At 47.3% G+C, this 17,659-nt stretch overlaps 2 protein-coding genes across 5 annotated transcripts in view; one reads left to right on the plus strand and one right to left on the minus strand.

Moving 5' to 3' along the window:
* The window catches only part of SNX30 (sorting nexin family member 30), a 117,104-nt gene extending 106,481 nt beyond the window's left edge, over positions 1-10,623 (plus strand). The window contains exons 10-14 of one of the 4 annotated variants that reach the window (XM_081527079.1): positions 105-187; positions 1,458-1,553; positions 7,079-7,281; positions 7,850-7,917; positions 9,724-10,623. In XM_081527079.1, the coding sequence (XP_081383205.1) occupies positions 105-114 (10 nt within the window). In that variant the 3' untranslated portion in view covers positions 115-187; positions 1,458-1,553; positions 7,079-7,281; positions 7,850-7,917; positions 9,724-10,623. Of the gene's footprint in view, positions 1-104; positions 188-1,457; positions 4,101-4,420; positions 5,245-6,609; positions 7,282-7,849; positions 7,918-9,723 lie in introns of those variants that run through there. The other 3 variants (XM_081527101.1, XM_081527118.1, XM_081527094.1) reach the window with 3 other exon arrangements.
* Positions 4,015-16,235, minus strand: SLC46A2 (solute carrier family 46 member 2). Its single transcript, XM_081527052.1, has 4 exons — positions 13,307-16,235; positions 11,856-11,939; positions 11,312-11,468; positions 4,015-4,855 (listed from the first exon to the last, which is right to left on the minus strand). The coding sequence occupies exons 1-4, from the start codon at positions 14,424-14,426 to the stop codon at positions 4,798-4,800; spliced, it is 1,419 nt and encodes a 472-aa protein (XP_081383178.1). The 5' UTR covers positions 14,427-16,235; the 3' UTR covers positions 4,015-4,797.
* Positions 16,236-17,659: the final 1,424 nt, after the last annotated feature.

Consider the following 17,659-nt stretch of genomic DNA (forward strand, 5'->3'; position numbering starts at 1 on the left):
CAAGAATTAGGGTATGCAAAGCAACAGGAAAAAATACCATTGAACTGTTACTGTTTTATTCTTCATTTCTTATCCTCAATTTACCCTCTCCTACATCTTACAAGATGGCACTGATCTGAGAAGATGAAGAAACCACCTACTGTCCATCTGTAACTGTGATTGGCAGGAAGGCTGGCAGCTGGCCTAGGTAACTACATGAAGGATTTCTTCCCACTTTATCCCGTAGCAAAGCACAGTGTCATATTCTGAGTCAGAGCCAGTCATTGCCTTTTTTTTTTTTTTTGGATTGCTATTTTTTAAAAATCTGTAAGAAAGAAATATCTGTGGTTCATTAGCACATTTGGGTGTGTTGTAAATCAGAGACCACAGTGCTCAGTTAAGCTTAGCTAATAATGGCCATGCACTGAAAATAGACTTCTACTGGTGCTAAACTTGGCTTATCGATAGTGGACATCATTAATATAAGACTTCAGTCATACAAAATGAGGCAGCAAGGTGTGGGATAAGAGATTTGAGATCAAGTCTTAGCTTTTCCACTTACTAGCTATGTAGCTTTGGGCAACTGCCATCTCTCTGAAATTCAGCATTATTATCTTTGAAATGAAGACATGCCTTTCCTGAAGGGTGGCTGACAGGACTAGCAATAATGTCTACAAAGCACCTAAGTGTCTGCTGGGCCCTCCTTACATCATAACCCTTATGGGAAGACTTATCCTATTACTTGTTAGCCAACTTATATATTAGAGATGTTCCCGTAAGAATCCTTCCTGTGTGCTTTACTGAAAATTTATTTATTGCCAATTGAAAATTTTAAAGGGGGATATATCGTTTTTAAAAACTGTTTTCCTTTTAAGAAGATTATGAAAATAGTATGCCGAAGGATTGTGGTCAGGCTGAAGGTCTGGGGAAATAGAAGGGAGTGGATGATAAACTAGAAGTGATAGAAAGGGAGATGGATTTCAGTGGTGAGGTGAAGAGATCAGAGATGACTTGGTGATTTCCAGCCTGGGAGCTGGGAAGTGATGCCATTTACAGAAATATGAAATCAATCAGCAGAAAAACATAAAAGATGGAGTAGGCTTAGATGGTGGGGTAGGAGAAGAATTTGGTTTGGACTTAAATTTGAGGAGACGCAGTGGGAGGTGTTGACTAGATTGTTGGAAAGAGAGTTCTGGTAGACTAGATTACCTAGGATGAGAACCAAGGGCAGGACTTTGGGGTCCTCAGGAATTAGGGATCCTGGGAGAGGTGGAGGGGGCTCAGGAAAAGTTCGAAAGAGAAAAAGATCTCCATAGATTAGAATAGTGGTTCCTAAGCTTGAGAACTTGTGAAAACACCAATTTGGGGGCCCCATCCCTGGAGTCTGATGGTATTTGTCTTTCTCTTTCTGATTGACTTTGCTTAGTATGGTAATCTCTAGGTCTCAGATCAAACTAGAGAATTTGCTTTTCTAACAGGTTCCCATTGGATGTTGATGAAGCTGATCCAGGAACCACACTCTGAGAACTAATGGTTTAGAACATCTGCTGGAAGACCAGGAGAAAGCTGAAAAGGTTTGAAACTACTATCCTGGTGACAGGTGGGATTGAAAAAGAGTCAATACTATGGTGTTGTGAGCCCAGCTTAGGTGAACACCCACAAGTTTGTGGCAGGGTCAGTATGGACAAGTAAGGAAATTTTTCTAGATGTTGAGAGCAAGATTGAATAGAGAAGCTAGTGATTAGATTCATTTAGGCTGGGGGACTGGCCAGGGGCTGGGGTGGAAGGCAAAGAGTCAAGAGGGATGAGCAAATTGATGAGAGTGTGCCTAGAGCACGGCCTTGAGCTCCTCTTCCCCATCCCACGTTCTCTGCTCCTGTGGCCTGTCTCAGTGAGGACCTCTGCCTCCTTCCTAGTTGCCTGAATCCCAAATCTGAATCATTCTTGCCTCCATCTGTCTCACCCTCTGCAGTTCATCCACTACCCCCTCCTGCTGACCTCTAGCTTTCAAATATTCCCCCAAGGTTAATGTCTAACCTTTCCCCATGCTTATAGCTTCCTACCTAGTGTCAGTCCACCATCACCGTCACCTGGATTCCTCAACAGGCCTCTCTGCTTGTCGCTTTTCTGCAAGTCTTGCTCACTCCTTCCAAAGCCAATTCCTTCTCAGTGCTGCCAGAGTCCTCTTTCTAATATACAGATGTAAGCATTCAACATTCTTGTCTAAAACTGTTCAACAGCTATTCTATTACTCTAAAGAAAAACTGATTTTTCCTTTTTAAAAAAATTTTTATTGAAGTATAGTTGATTTACAGTGTTAATTTCTTCTGTACAGCAAAGTGACTCAATTATACACACACACACACACATATATACATTCTTTTTCATATCCTTTTCCATTATGGTTTGTCACAGGATATTGAGTATATTTCCTTGTGTTATACAGTAGGACCTTGTTGTTTATCCATCCTATATATAATAGTTTGCTAATCCCAAACTCCCATTCCTTCCCTCTTCTGTACCAACCCCCTGCCCTGCCTTGGTAGCCTCAAGTCTGTTTTCTGTATCTGTGGGTTTGTTTTTGTTTCATAGGTATGTTGATTTGTATTGTATTTTAGATTCCGATTCCACTATATAAGTGATATCATATGTTATTTGTCTATCTCTTTCTGATTGACTTTGCTTAGTATGATAATCTCTAGGTCTATCTGTGTTGCTGCAAATGGCGTTATTTCATTCTTTTTTATGGCTGAGTAGTATTCCAGTGTGTATATGTACCACATCTTCTTCATCCATTCATCTGTCGATGGACATTTTGGGCTTTTCCTTGTCTTGGCTATTGTAAGTAGTGCTGTGAACATAGAGGTGCATGAATCTTTTTGAGTTATAGTTTTGTCTGGGTATATGCCCAGGAGTGGCATTACAGGATCATATGGCAACTCTAGTTTTTGAGGAACCCCCAAACTGTTCTCTGTAGTGGCTGTACCAATGTACATCCCCAGAAACAGTGTAAGAGGGTTTCCACACCCTCTCCAGCATGTGTTACTTGCAGACTTTTCAACAGCGGTCATTCTGACTGGTGTGCGGTGGTGGGTACCTCACTGTGGTTTTGATTTGCATTTCAAAGAGAAACTTTCTTTAAAAACTAATGTATTCACTTTTGGCTGCACTGTGTCTTTGTTGCGGCGTAAGGGCTTTCTCTAGTTGCGGTGCGTGGGCTTCTCATTACGGTTGTTTCTCGTATTTTGGAGCACAGGCTCTAGGCGTGTGGGCTTCAGTAGTTGCAATGTTTGGGCTGTAAGGCACAGGCTCAGAAGTTGTGGTGCACGGGCCTAGTTGCCCCATGGCATGTGAAATCTTCCCAGACCAGGGCTCGAACCTGTGTCCCTTGCACTGGCAGGCAGATTCTTATCCACTGTACCACCAGGGAAGTCCCTAAAGAGAAACTTTTTAAAGGCTCCGTTTTGATGTTCCTCCTCACTGTCCCAGCTCACCTCGTGATTCCAGCCCCCTGGATACCTCTCCCTCCATCCCTCTTTTCTCCCTTCACATTGATTTTTCTGTATTTGGGGATATTTTCACCGTCAGGTCTTCCAGCATGTTCCTTCTGCCTGGAATCTCACTCAACATCCAGCCTTGGTAACTCATCTTTCCAGTTTTATGCCACTTCTCCTGAGAAGTCTTCTCTGCACTCTTGGATTTGGGTTATATGTGCCCTTATGTTAGTGTTCATTATAGGATACATGACTGCCTGTTGTTCTGTCTGCTCCACCCACTAGGTCAGACACTGGTGAGATAGGAGCTGTCACAGGTTTGCTCTACCTTAGCACCTAGCATGGTGCCAGGATCCGAGTAGATGTGCCTTGAAGTTTTGGCCCAGTCCATGTAGGGCATCAGTGATGATAACAGACTCTGAGCCCTAAATGCTCTGAGATTTAAATGCATTATTCTAGCTTTAAGTTTTATCCTAGTCTGAGAATGCCATGTCTGAGCTCTAGAGGGAAGCTGACCAAAGAGACAGTGAGTCACACACTCATGCTATGAATGTTGATTTATTAGGGGGTGAGTCTTTTATTCACATAATTAAAAAAATAAGTACCTCAAAATAAAATGTGTTAGCATATCTCCCCTCTCCTTTCACACCTCTCACTTTGGGAAGTACTGTGGATGGAAAGTATTCCTTTGAAGAAAGCCTTTTTGATAATTGCCTTCTTAAAAACAACAGTACCAACAAAACGACGCTGACTTCAAATGCCTGAGCCCTAGATCGCTCCTGAGTTATTCATGGCTAACAAGGCCTGAGAGAAGAAAGCTAAACTTTGTTTTCAAGGTTCTGTTTTCATTTTAAAAATACCAAATGATGTTCACTGTTGGCAGTTCTTTCGAAAATTCCCTTCCTCATCCCCCTCAGGTGGTTGACGGCCTTTGCATTCTCACACAGGACTCCTGGGTGACTAGTTACCATGGTTGGAGCCCCCAGAACATTCCTGGAAGAAAACTGGCTTCCGTGTTGGGTATGGCTGTGCCTCTGGCCTGTGTCTCTCTCTTGAAAGTTCGCACTCTATTGTCTGCAGAACCCAACCTCTGCCTAATAGCAACGTCTGAAAGCTGAGAAAGTGTCTCCATCACCAGTTAAGTGCTTTCCCCCATCCACCCAGGACCCCTGAGCCACAGCAAGTCATTCTGAGGCCGACTCTGGCTGGAACTTGGGTTCCTTGAGCAATGGGTTGCTGTGGACACCAGTTCCTGGTCCCGTCCTTGGTCTTCAGAGGGAGTCCGGCCGTTGCTGGTGTTTCTGGCTCCCGCAGATCAGCACCTTCATTTCTCTGTGATGTCTCCAGGCTGCAACCATGAGGCTTGCTTATAGGCCACGATGCTGTAAGAATTTACAACAGAGAATTACAGGAGAACAGCTGGAATGGGGAGGAAGGGTCAAGCCATCTCTTGGAGACTATCCTTTACGGCAGCAGAACCGCTGTATTCTCTGGAGGAAAGTGGCCCCAGGGAATTTCCCTCACTCCAGCCTCCTTCCTGTCCCATAATATGGAGAGCCCTTTGCATCTACATTTTCCCTTTCTTGGAGCCTCTTTCCACCTCACTTCTGTCTTATGATGCACTCCCATATGGACCTCAAGCTCAAGCTTCTCTCATCCCAAGCAGAATTAGTTGCATCCTCTTCTGCCTTTCCATTGCCCTTTTCTCTCTTCCATAAATCATTACATTGTTTAAAAATATTGGGAGATAAAATGGACGCCTAGGAATGAAGAGCTGTAGTTGAAGTCTTGAATCTGTGTGACCTTTGGTGTGTCCTTCAACCTCTGGCATCCTCCTTTTCTCAACGGTTTGAGAACAGCTTAGAACCCCAGGTTCTAAGCTGGAACACAGTTCTTCCTAATGGATGGACCACATCTGGAGCTACTGGGTGAGGTGTGAGCAGAAATCCAAATCCTACCTTTGTAGAAACTTCCAAACACAGATTTCCTACCCTCTGTGAGCCCCAGGGCTCTCCAGGGAATGTAAAATAAATAAAGCTCCCTGTATGACAGAGCTGGCAAGAGGCGAGTAGAGGCAGGCAGCCCAGGACCACATGAACTGTTCCAGGCCCGACTCCACAGCTCACCCCAGCTGTGGGACCATGACAGCACAGCCATGTGGTTGGTGAGTTATTTTAAGGCAGGACAAGAAAACTTTTAAACATTAAGATTCTCTGCCCATTTGAGAAACTATCCTCCACTTTAGTGTGTATTGCGTGCCTGCATTGTGTTAACTTGATCCCCTTAGAAGACGCAGGAATTCCTACTTGCTGGGAAAAAAAAAATTCTTCCTGGTGCCAGTAAGATAAATCCCTGGGAGATAACATTCCGTTCTCTGTCTTGTAATAGGTCACAACCCACTGCTCACCTTGTTGGACTACGTAAACTGTCAATATGTTACTTTGGTTTATCCCCCCCTGGTCCATATTGGGAAATGTTAAAAAATTGAAGTATGTTAATTTATAATGTGTTTTTTTCAAGTGTACAGCAAAGTGATATATACTTTTTTGGATTCTCTTCCATTATAGGTTAATAGATATTGAGTTCCCTGTGCTAGACAGTAGGTCCTTGTTTACCTATTTTATATAGACAGTAGGTCCTTGTTTACCTATTTTATATATAGCAGTATGTATATAGGAGAAGGAGGTGGCAATCCACTCCAGTATTCTTGCCTGGAGAATCCCGTGGACAGAGGACCCTGGTGGGCTGCTATCCATAGGGTCGCACAGAGTCAGGCACGACTGATGTGACTTAGCATGCATGTGTGCATTGGAGAAGGAAATGGCAACCCACTCCAGTGTTCTTGCCTGGAGAATCCCAGGGGCGGAGGAGCCTGGTGGGCTGCCGTCTATGGGGTCTCACAGAGTCAGACACGACTGAAGCGACTTCGCAGCAGCAGCAGCAGTGTGTCTCTGTTAATCCCAAACTCTTAATTCATCCCCCACCCCCTCCACAATATGTTGTCTCACAAACATATAGCTGTAACTGTGCCTTGGCGTCTTATAGGTAGAACACTCCTCAGAGTTTCCTGAAATAGTCTTCCTCTGGGTTATAATCCTTGGATTAGCAGGACTAAAATTTTCTATTTCTTCCTTAGATTGACTGTTGATCAACTTTTGTTGATTATGGTGGTGGCCAACCCCTAATATCATGGCAGCTCAACAGGCAGCTCCTGGGTGGTCAGTAGTGCTGGCGTCACACCCCCTGACAGATTGTTCATCCATTAAAGACTTTGAGTACTTCTCACGCACCAAGCTGTCTGCTGGACACAGGGTACAAGGTCACTCAAACAGGCGTGGTTCCTGCCCTCAGGGAGCCTGTGGTCTAGTGAGCAAGCATGTAAAACAGATAATCACTAAGTAATCATCAACTCTCATGCTCTGAAGGAAAAGTATAGGAAGCTTGGGGAGCATATCATAGAAGGATCTAACTTAGATTGGGAAGGGAATTTTCTCAAATCCTCTTTGAGAAAAGGGTGTTCAGGTTAAGACCACATCTAGCTATATTAAGAAAGATGTGTGGTGTGTCAGGCTTCTCAGTGGTAAAGAATCCACCTGCCAGTGCAGGAGACACAGGTTTGATCCCTGGTCCAGAAAGATCCCACATGCCACGGAGCAACTAAGCCCATGAGCCACAACCACTGAGTCTGTATGCCACAACTACTGAAGCCCGCATGACCTACAACCTGTGCTCTGTGACAAGAGAAGCCACCGCAGTGAAAAGCCCCTGCAGGAAAGAAGACCCAGCTCAGCCAAAAAAAGACATGTGGGTAAGAAAGGGGGAAGAGCATGAGGGGGAGGCTCCTGGGGCTGAGGCATAGAGGGGGGAGGGCGGTGAGTGGTAGGAATAGGAGGCTGGAGAAGATGGTGAGGCTGGATTATGCAGGACCTGTGGTCCACCGTAAGACAGTGGCTCTCATCCTAAGAACCGTGAAAGCCAAGTGCAGGGCTTTGAGCAGGAGATGATGTGAACTGTTGTCCACTCTAAGGAAATTTCTCTGGCCATCTGGTAAAAAGAGGGTAGATGCATGCGGGGAGATTGGCTCAGGGCCAAAGTTGATCCCCCAAGTGCTTTGGACTAGGAGTAGCAACAGTGGGGGTAAAAAATAATCAGTTTGAGGCATATATTGGAGGTAGAATCAATGAGGCTTGATGGATGGGAGGTACAGGAAGATGAAGAAGCAGGAGGACTTTGGTGACTCTCAGATTTCTTTCCTGGCTGAGTGTGATGCCATTTAATGGGATGGGCAAGACTGGAGGAGAGCAGATGTTAGGAGGGTGTCAAGGATGCAATTTTGGAAACTGAGATGGTAATTTGAAATTTTGAAAATAATTTAGATTGCTTCGAGACTATGAAGTGAGAAGACAACCCAGATCTGAGCCCCAAAGAATTCTTCCATGTGGAGGTTTGTAGCGAAGTCAGAGAGGTAGGAGAAACCCGGTAAAGGAGGTGTTAAGAAAGCCAAGTGACAAGTGCCTTCCAAGGAAGGAGTGACCCACAGTGTTGGGGGGGCCGCTGAGAACCGATAGGGAGAGGATGGCAGGGAGTCCAGTGTACTCAGCTGTGAGGAAGTCCGATCTCAGCACAGCTCTGGAAGCGTTGAACAGGGAAGTCAGTCTGGAGTGGGTTGAAAGTGAATGGGAAGTAAGCAAGTGCAGACCAGCACTGGAGAACATGGCTGGGAGGAGGAGGTGAGAGGGTGGCAGACCGCATGTCAGTTCTGATAGGAAGAACTCAGGAGATGGAGTTGCTAAGTAGTACAAGTAAACTCTCTAGGGGGAGAAAAGGGGTGGTACCCAGATACCCAGGGACTTTTCTGAGACACGACATCAGATAGTGACTAAGAACCAACTGCCTGGGTTCAAATCCTGTCACCGTCCCTCATTAACTGTGTAACCTTTGGCAAGTTACATGACACCTTAGGTTTTGTTTCTTCATCTGCAAAATGGGGATAAAATAGTAATCGCTTCGGAGGATTGTTTGAGAAGGTTAAAACATATGAAACATTCAAAGTAGTGCCTGGCACATAATCAAGGCTGTTTACATATTTGCTATTATTATCTTTGAGAGATTGAGGGAGGGGAACAGGATGGGTGCAAAAGAACACAGGCTTAGAGGTCTACTTTGAAGAAGATGAGCCCATTTGCTTCTGATGGCATCTATGAACCACAAGGCAGCAGCTGAGTGCATGTGTGATGAAGGGTTGGGGGCTTGCGGATGGGCAGAACCAGACAGTCGTTCCCTCAGCATCTCCCTGCTGCACATAAAGAAGAGTGAGGGGGAGAGGGCAGGTTCTCACAGTGCCATGAAGTTGGCTCACTTCGGTACCAGGAAGGTCTGGGGCCACAGTCACTTATTGCAGGTGAGCTGTTGGCAGCTGGGCCCAGGAACCTCTCCTCTCCGCCTTCTGCCCTCCACAGCCTCCTCCACTCCCTGCTGTGACATGTCTTCCTGGGCTTTTCTGTCATTGGAATGTAGCTCTTCTTTCTGTAGTTCGAGAGTTCTACTGGTCTTTCCTGTTGATCGTGCTTAATGATTGGTGGTGCAGCCTTGGCCGTTCGAAAGAATTTTTCAGGATTTTGTTCATTTAGTGACTTTGTGGAGGGAAAAGTACTAGAAACACTCCCTTTCTGCCAAAGGTTCTCAACCTTGGTTATACAACCGAATAAACTGGAAAGCTTTAAAAAAATTCCCATGCCCAGGCTATATCCCAGATCAACTGAGTCAGAATCTCTGCAGGTAGGATCCAGACAATAGTAGTTTTTTAAATCTCTCCCAGTGATTCCAATGTACAGCAGGCAAAGGAGGCTTTGTTAGCATGTAAGTCCCTTTACTGCTAAATGTCTCCAACAGAGGCATCTACTTGAGTGCCTCAATTCACGTAAGCAGTACTACTTACGATCGGTTCAAGATACTGACCCGGTTTCTGTGGTATAAGATGATGAAGGTCCTGTATATCTTAAAATTCCATGCACACAATGTATGACTGGGCCCAAGTCCACTGGGGTGAGGTGTCCCCACCTGGGGTGAGGGCAGCACACCTGCTTCACACACCCCAGAGTCTCTTTAAAAAGGGAAAGCGATGAAACTGTAGAAAGGAACCATTTACTGCATATTCTCATTGCTTTCATTTGTCTGTTTATATCTCTAGCTATGAGATATTAATTAGTCAGACTTGTTTTCTTTTGTTGTTTTTTGTTGATCTGTTTAGGTCAAAGAGACTATTTCAACCAACTGCCAATCAAACAGGACTGGCACAGTTCCAAGTGGCACAGTTATTAATCCATTACTCACTTGGACAAAGAACTGGCACTCCAGAGAAGTTTGCATTGTGGGTCAGGTCTAGCTAAGCCCAACCCATTCAGCCAAGACTCTCATGAAAACAGGGGCACATGAAAAGGCCTAAGGGCTGGGCAGTTTGAGGACAAGTCTGGCTCAGTCCTACACCTTGAAAATGAGAACTGGCCAGAGACGGCACTGGTAATCAAGTCTGCTGTTGTGCACAAATTCTCTCAGCTGCTTGATCTTATTTTCTCAACTATGAACTCAAAAAACCCTCATGATTGATGTCTTCTGTCTTAGGAGGCTCAACTTTCTATGCAAGCACATCAACCTATACAATGAGATGTGAGAATTCAAAGGCGGCCCTTTTCACCCTCCACTTCCCACTTTCTCCAGCCTACCTTCAGCTTTTTCCAACCTGCCTTCAGCTCTTCTACTCTTCAGCCTGTAACACCACCATTAATGATATGGAGGGCTCCAGTGTGCTACTAAGCAGGTCCCTTTAAAATGCAAATCTGTATCATGTCCCTTGTATCTTATTGTGAATATCATTATTGTGTTCCTTTCTCCTCGTGGGATTGATACGTGTGAGAAAAGGGCCTAAACAGACCAAAGCTCAGCTGTCTAATATGTAGCCACTAGTTACATTGGCTTCTGAACTCTTGCATTCAAATGGAGTCCAAATTGAGATGGGCTGTCAGTATAAAATACGTACCAGATTTCAAAGACTTAATTCAAAAGAACGCATTGATTTTGTAGGTTGATTACAAAGATATTTTGGAGCTATTGGGCCACATCAAATATATTATTAAAATTATTTCACCTGTTACTTGTGTTGTTTTTAAATGTGGCTACTAGAACTTTTAAAATCACATAATATGGCTTTCTGTATTTCTGTATTTCTTTTGAATGGGACTGGTTGAAGACCAGACTATTCCATGTGGTCTATATTGGTGATAACCTCAGCTGGCAACTCTCTGCATGGGCCTTTGTATCTCCAGCCTTCCTCCTGCCTGTTATCTCCCAGAACATAGCACTCTTGTTTTACAAATGAGACAATTTCCCCAGAGAGGTCAGATGAATTACCCATGTCCTGCAGGGGTGCTCACACAGTCCATGTGCCAAGCCCTCCCAAGATACAAAGAAGCAAGAATACTTGAAAGTGAGGCTGGGTGACTGTCACCTAAAGGAGACTCAACGAGGTCTGAGTGGTTCAAGAGGGTTTCTTATCCCAGCCTCTGATTACAAGCAAGTATATGAGGCTCCTATTACAAAACTGCCAGGAAGTGAGCCAGCATGTTGAGGCCCTCTGTTTATTACTTACGACTTTAGGGAATTCCCAAATTACCAGGTTATTAGTTTGGGGGAACAGGAGAAGTTTTTCTTAGTGGGAGAGCCTACTAAGAACCCATTGTGTAAATGTGAAAAGTAAATACTTTATGATAATAGGCTGGAAATGCTCCAACAGTCCTTGACCTCAGCCCCAGCCCAAAGAGCAGGAACTGCTCCTGTCTTACCCAATCGGGAGGATGGCCAGGAAGGAGAGAAAAGAGGAGAGCACAAAGCAGGTGCCGATGAACTTCTCCATGGTGAGCTGATAAATCTTGTTGTACAGCGTGGATGTCACCACCCCAGTCAGCGTCAGGGACAGCTGCAGGATGACGAACACCTTTCCTGTGGAAGGGACCGAGGTTACCAAGGTTACTGTGCTGTCCCTCTGTGTTCCCTGATAGCTGAGTCTCTGGGAGGCTCTCCAGAGCCCCCTCCCCTTTCCTGACTCCCTCTGTGTTCACAGCTCATGTTACCAGGATTCTGGCCTCCATCCAGTTGGCTCTTCCCATGGCCCGTGGGTAGCATTATTTTCCTTTGACTGTGGCTTTTCAGTGGCAGACTTTCCCAGTCTTTCCCCTGCTCCTGCTTTCACTCCTTCTGCCCTAGATGGACACTAGTGTGTGCCCAGTGTCTTCAAGGCTGCTGCTGGAGCTCTCCTGTGCCTTCTGAGCCCAAACCCTGTGCCTCAAACCAAGTGGCTCTGAAACCTCTCAGATTCCTTCCACTCACCATAAGAGGAACCCTTGATGAGTTTGGACATTGCTGATCGGATGGTTGTGATGGGGATGAGAGCGAACAGCATGATGGCCCGAGCTGGAAAAAAAGCACGTGAGAACACTCCTCACTGTAGCCCAGCCTTGGCCAAAGAGTAAATCAGAATAACAGAAAAACTTCCCTTAGAAGCCCCCTCCCACAATCCTTTCGTGGCTCCACCTGGCCCCAGGGCAGGCTGACTCCCTGAGCTCTCAGATGGAGCTGTAGATGCTGCAGACCCATCTTGAAGGTGGCAAGGCACCAGGGACATGGTGACAGGTGGTGAAGGGCATCTTTATTGGCAAAGTTAAGTGGTTTCTAAGGAAATGGAGCTGATGTCACTCAAGTGACTTACAGCTCCTTGCCTCCCAGGAGGGAGGTGTCTGCCCTCACCCTACATCATCATCTCTGGGACATGATCCCAGTAGCTTTGGCAAACTGCATCCAGAAATGTGCGCTACTAACACAGCTGCCACACGCCCCTCTTTCCCTCTACCCCTGTTCATCATCCTGATGTGGGGTGTGTGTGTGTGTGTGTGGTGAGGGGGTGCAGTGGGGTGGGGTGGGAGTGGCTAGAAGTGATGGGGAGGGAAGGGGAGAGGTTACTCAGCCCCTTGCACTTAGCCTGTTTAACTGGGAGCTGGCTAAGAGTAATCTAGCCATTTTGTGAGATGTTTTTCTGAGCCGTGTGACCTCAGTCAAAGGGTGGTCTCTGGGAACAGTCTAGAGTGGTTCTGTCAGCCACTGGCAAGTCACATGACTACTTAAACGAAATAAAATGAAAAATTCTGTTCAAGTTGCACTAGTCTCATTTTAAGGGCTTCATAGCCACACATGGCTAATGGCTATTGTATTAGGCAGAAACGTTACAGAACATTTCTGTCACTCTAGAAAGTTCTCTCCGAGCACTGGCCCAGAGTGCTCTGCTTGTGGTTGTCCTCAGAAACTTCATTCTGCTTCCTTGAGGGGATGTATTACAGGGGTTTGGAAGGCATTTATGGAGAATTTTTATCTCTTTTTGAAAAGCCTGTGCTTGACCTGAAATGATTTAATTGAAGGACCTTTTCAGCTGGATTACTTGAAAACGTTTTATCCCTTTACAATTGGGGAGAAGAAACTCAACCCCATCTCCTCCACTCAGGGCCATCCTGAAGCCTCTCCTGACTCCCGGCACCACTGCCCATCCCTCCCTTGACTTCCTAGAGCTACGGACCCCACTCTGATTACAGTTCAGTGGGCAGCACAGATAACACAACACAGACAAACTCAAGTGCATATAACCCTCTGTCCCTTGTGCCTCCTAGGTAGCAGACATAATCTCTGGTGCTGAGCTGTGACACCTAGACCACAGCACCTGGGGTGTACGCCCCATTACTCAGGGGATCAGCGGTGTCCTTGTCCTGCCTCCCCAAGAATGCCGGACTCACCAATGTAGAACATGTATGTCTGTTTCACAAAAGCCAAGAGGAGGGCTCCCGATGCAAAGGAGACCATTCCGATCATGATCATGGTGGTGTCCTGGAAGCAGCGGGAGAAGAGCAGCACGCCCAGGAAGCTGGTGATGAAGATGGTGTACCCCGACGCCATACCATAGCCCAGCTGCACTTGGTTCCAGCTCAGAGGCTCCCTCAGCACAAAAAGCGGCATCACGTCCACTGTGCCCACCACTGCCAGGTCATAGATGATGGCGCCCACAAAGAACAGGGCAATGATGACTTGTTTGGGCTTAGCCATTGCAGGAGGTGGAGGGGGCCCCACCACACTCTGCTTGTCTGTCTGATCAGGATCCAGGGTGTCATACCTGCCGGCGGTGCCAGGCACTATATCCACGGCCTTGCGGGGCTTGGCCTTGGACTCGGGGACCTTCAGCACGAACAGGCTGTACAAAAGGGCACAGGTGGCACAGCTTACACTGCAGGCGGTCAGCACCAGGCCCTGCTTGGAGTGCCCGACTATCTGCTTGAAGAGGTGTCCCGAAACCATGCTCCCGCAGAACCCGGCCAAGCCCAGGATCAGGTCAATCACAATGAGGCGCAGGGAACGGCGGGCCTCGGAGGAGCCGAGGGATCCCAGGGCCATGACCCCCGACCAGAACGCGGAGAAGCCGCCGCACAGTCCTGTCAGCGCGGCCGCTGCGTACAGCATCTCCACGGGCCAGTCCAGCAGCACTTTGAGCAGCAGCGCGAGGCGGGAGAGCAGGAAGCCCAGGAGGGGCACGCAGATGGAGACCTTGCGGTGGTAGCGGTCGCTGAGCCAGCCCAGCCCGTAGGCCGACAGCAGGGGCGTCAGGCCTATCACCAGGTTGTAGATGATGTAGAAATTGGAGATGGCCCTCTGCTGTTGGTCCTCGAGAGCCCCCCGGGGCGACGGGCTGGAGCTGTGATTGGAGAAGGTCCCTACTCCGAAGGACGCTTTCACCACGAGGAGCAACCCTGCGTCGTAGAGGGAGGCGGCCACCTGCGTGGAGGCCACCACGGGCTCGATCCAGGTCCACACCTGGAGGCGAGGCAGGGGGCCCCTCCACGGCCAGATGCTCCCCTGGCCCATGATAGGGTCTCTGATAGGGGATGGAGGGGCTGGATGGCTGGCGCGGCGGCTGCTATTCCCGAGGGCTGGGGCTCCAGGTACGCGCGGGAAACGGGTGAGCTGAGCTGAACCCGGGCACAGGGCGCAAGTGACAGCAGCCAGCCCGGCGGTCTAGTGACCTCCCAGACCGCGGCCACTCCTCCCCGGACCAAAAAAGGCCACGCTCCGCCCCCACCGGGGGAGCGGGACTGGCAGCGGCCCAGGGAAGCCACGCGTCTGGGGAGCGCACAGCGAGTCTCGGCCCGCGTCACGCTGCTCCGATCCGCGCGCCGGTCTCTGGGCGCTCTCTCCCCTGGGACTTGCCCAGGCCTGACTTGAGTCCCCCAGGCAGGAAGCAAAATTCTGGCTCTGGAAGGCAGTTTGGGGCAAGCAGTGGGGTGCCTAGGAATCTGCCTGGGATCTGTGGAGGGGAAGGGCAGCGAGGTTTTATTTTAAGGGGTTTAAAAGCAACGGGGACCTACATGCTGTAGGGATTCGGGGTAGCGCCAGACTTCGAGAGAAACAAACAAAACCCTCAGGAGCGCTAATATCTTTTGCTTTCAATCTTGTGGACAAATACCCAGCCGCGGGATTGCTGGGTCATAGGGTAGTTCTGCTTTCATTTTTTTGAGGCAACTTCTTTGTTTTCCCTCGAAGCTGCCCCACTTACCTTTCACAGCTCCAGTGTCTCACAGCCTCACCCGCACGTCTGTATCTATTCTGGTATAGCCATGCTGAGAGGAATCAGGTGATACCTCATTGTGGTTTTGATTTGCATTACCCCGAAGATTAGCGTATCTTTTCATATGCATGTTGGCCATTTGTCTATCTTCTTTGGAGAAATCTCTGTCCAAAGATCTTTTTTGGGGGATATAAGACCTAAGTCCTTAGCCCATTTTAGACTCAGTTGTAGGAATTCTTACACATTTTGGAGATTAACTTCCTTTCAGATATATGATGTGCACTATTTTTCTCCCATTCTGTAGATTGCCTTTTGACTCTGTTGAATTTTTCTTTTGCTGTGCAGAAGCTTTTTAGTTTGATGTAGTCCCACTTGTTTATTTTTAGGTTCTTGAAGAGAGATTAGCACTTCTGTGCTCATTGTAGCACTATGCACAATAGCTAAGATATAGAAGCAACCTAAATGCGTATTGATGGATGAATGGAAAAAGAACATGTGGTATATAAATATAGCTGAATGTTATTTGGCTTTAAAGAAGAAGGTGGTCCAGTGGTTAAGCATTTGCCTTGAAATTCAGGGGACAAGGGTTCAATCCCTGGTGAAAGAACTAAGATCCCGCCTACTGAGGAGCAACTGAGCCTTCCTGCACCACAAATAGAGGGTCTGGGAGCCACAACAAAGATCTTGCATGACCCAGTGAAGAACCTGCATTCCGCAAGTAAAATCTGATGCAGCCGATAAATAAATAAATATTTCTTAAAAAAGAAAGAAATCCTGAGATTTGTGTCAACATGGATCAAACCTGAGGACATTATGCTAAGTGAAATAAGCCAGTTGTAGAAAGACAAATATTGCATGATTTCCCATATAAGGTATCTAAAATCGTCAGAGTGGAACGGTGGTTGCCAGGGATGGAGGTGGAGGGAAGAAGAAATGGAGAATTACTAATTGACAAGCATAAAGTTTCAGTTAAGCTAAATACAGAGGCTCCAGAGATCCGCTGTACAACGTTGTATTTATCGTCAATAACATTATACATGTAAAGGTTTGTTAAGAGAGGAGCTCTCATGTTAAGTATTCTTACCATAATTAAAAAACAAACAAAAAAACAAAAACCTCAGAAGAAGCTATGCTTAGCCCTTCCACCGTACAAAAGACCTCTCAGAGAAGGGTCCTGCTTTGAGCACCTGAATTAATGGGCCCAGAGCCAGGACAGGACCCAGGCCAGCATAGGTCCCAGCCTGGAGGCTTTGGCCTCAAACTGCAGGACTGAGAAAGAGATGGGGGAGGTCCTGCCAGCCCAGCATGTCCCTACAAATGCTAAAACTGGACTCTGGCAGAGGCAGATTCCACAAAAACAGAGTCACCAGGATTATTTACTTCTGAGTAAAGTCCCCAGGACCCTTTCTCTTTTCTTTGCAGTTCTTCTTCCATTCCATGGGCTCACTGCCTTGGACTGGGTGGAGACGGGTTTCCCTGGCTGCCTTGCTTCCTGTATACACTCCTGCAAAGAGGGTCAGGGTGATGGGTGGTGCAGGGGCAAAGGTGCACCACAGAGGCAACGTTTCTCCTCCAGGATCATCCCCAGGGGTGGAAAGTCAGAACACTCCAGCTCTCTCCCTGTCTGCTTAACCCCAACACAGCTTAGGCAAGCAGGAACCTGAAGTCATACAAGGGAGAATCAGATCTGCATGGAGAGTTTATAAAGTCAAAAGGATAATGTACCTGTGGGAGTAGGGACTAAACTCTAAATGATTTCGTGTAGATGTGCACCCTTTAGACAGTTTTTAGATGAGCTATAATCTTCTCTACCCCTCCCTGTGCTCAGGGCCCTGCGTCCAGGTCCAGTCAGCTCTGCCTTCTGCAAAGAGAACGTCCCACCTCATCTCCCTTACAGGCCGAGCAGTCCCTCAAAACTCCCACACTGCCTTCTTGCCCTCCATCACGGAGGCCCACCTTGGGAGGTGCTGGTTTCACCCAACCCATGCCTGGCTCTCCCACTCCATTCTTAACCCTATTCTTCCAGAGGCCACAACAAACAAAGCAGTCCAACCAGCCTGTACCTGTAACTAGCAGAGGCTCCAGGGGATGGATAGCTTGTGAAGGAAGATGGTATTCACCCATCAGATATGGCCACCAGAACAACAGCCTGGACCAGGTGGATCACTTGAACAATTTAATCAAGAGGCCTGTCTTTTCTTGGGGCCACAGTGCCTAGAAGACAGCCCTAGAGGTCTGGGAGTGTCCATGGGGTCTCACTTCTTCCCATACTTTGTGAAACCAGGGAAATTCGAGGGGCCTCTGAGAGATTCATGCCCAGTCCAGGACACATTTAGGGGGAGCTGTGTCATCATGCTGCTAGCCAGCCCTGGGACCTGAATTCTCTGGCCCAGAAATGAACTATTATCAGGGCAATTGGCACCTCTCCCAGTTTAGGCTACTGAGGTTTGCACTGTATCTTTCATCATATCCCACTCCTCTTTCCATCTCTGAAGCAGGCTCTAGCTAAATGAATGCCTGGCCGTCCTGTGTA

Source organism: Giraffa tippelskirchi, chromosome 1 (genome assembly GCF_054371585.1).
Source record: "Giraffa tippelskirchi isolate mGirTip1 chromosome 1, T2T-mGirTip1v1.2.pri, whole genome shotgun sequence".
NCBI lineage: Eukaryota > Metazoa > Chordata > Mammalia > Artiodactyla > Giraffidae > Giraffa > Giraffa tippelskirchi.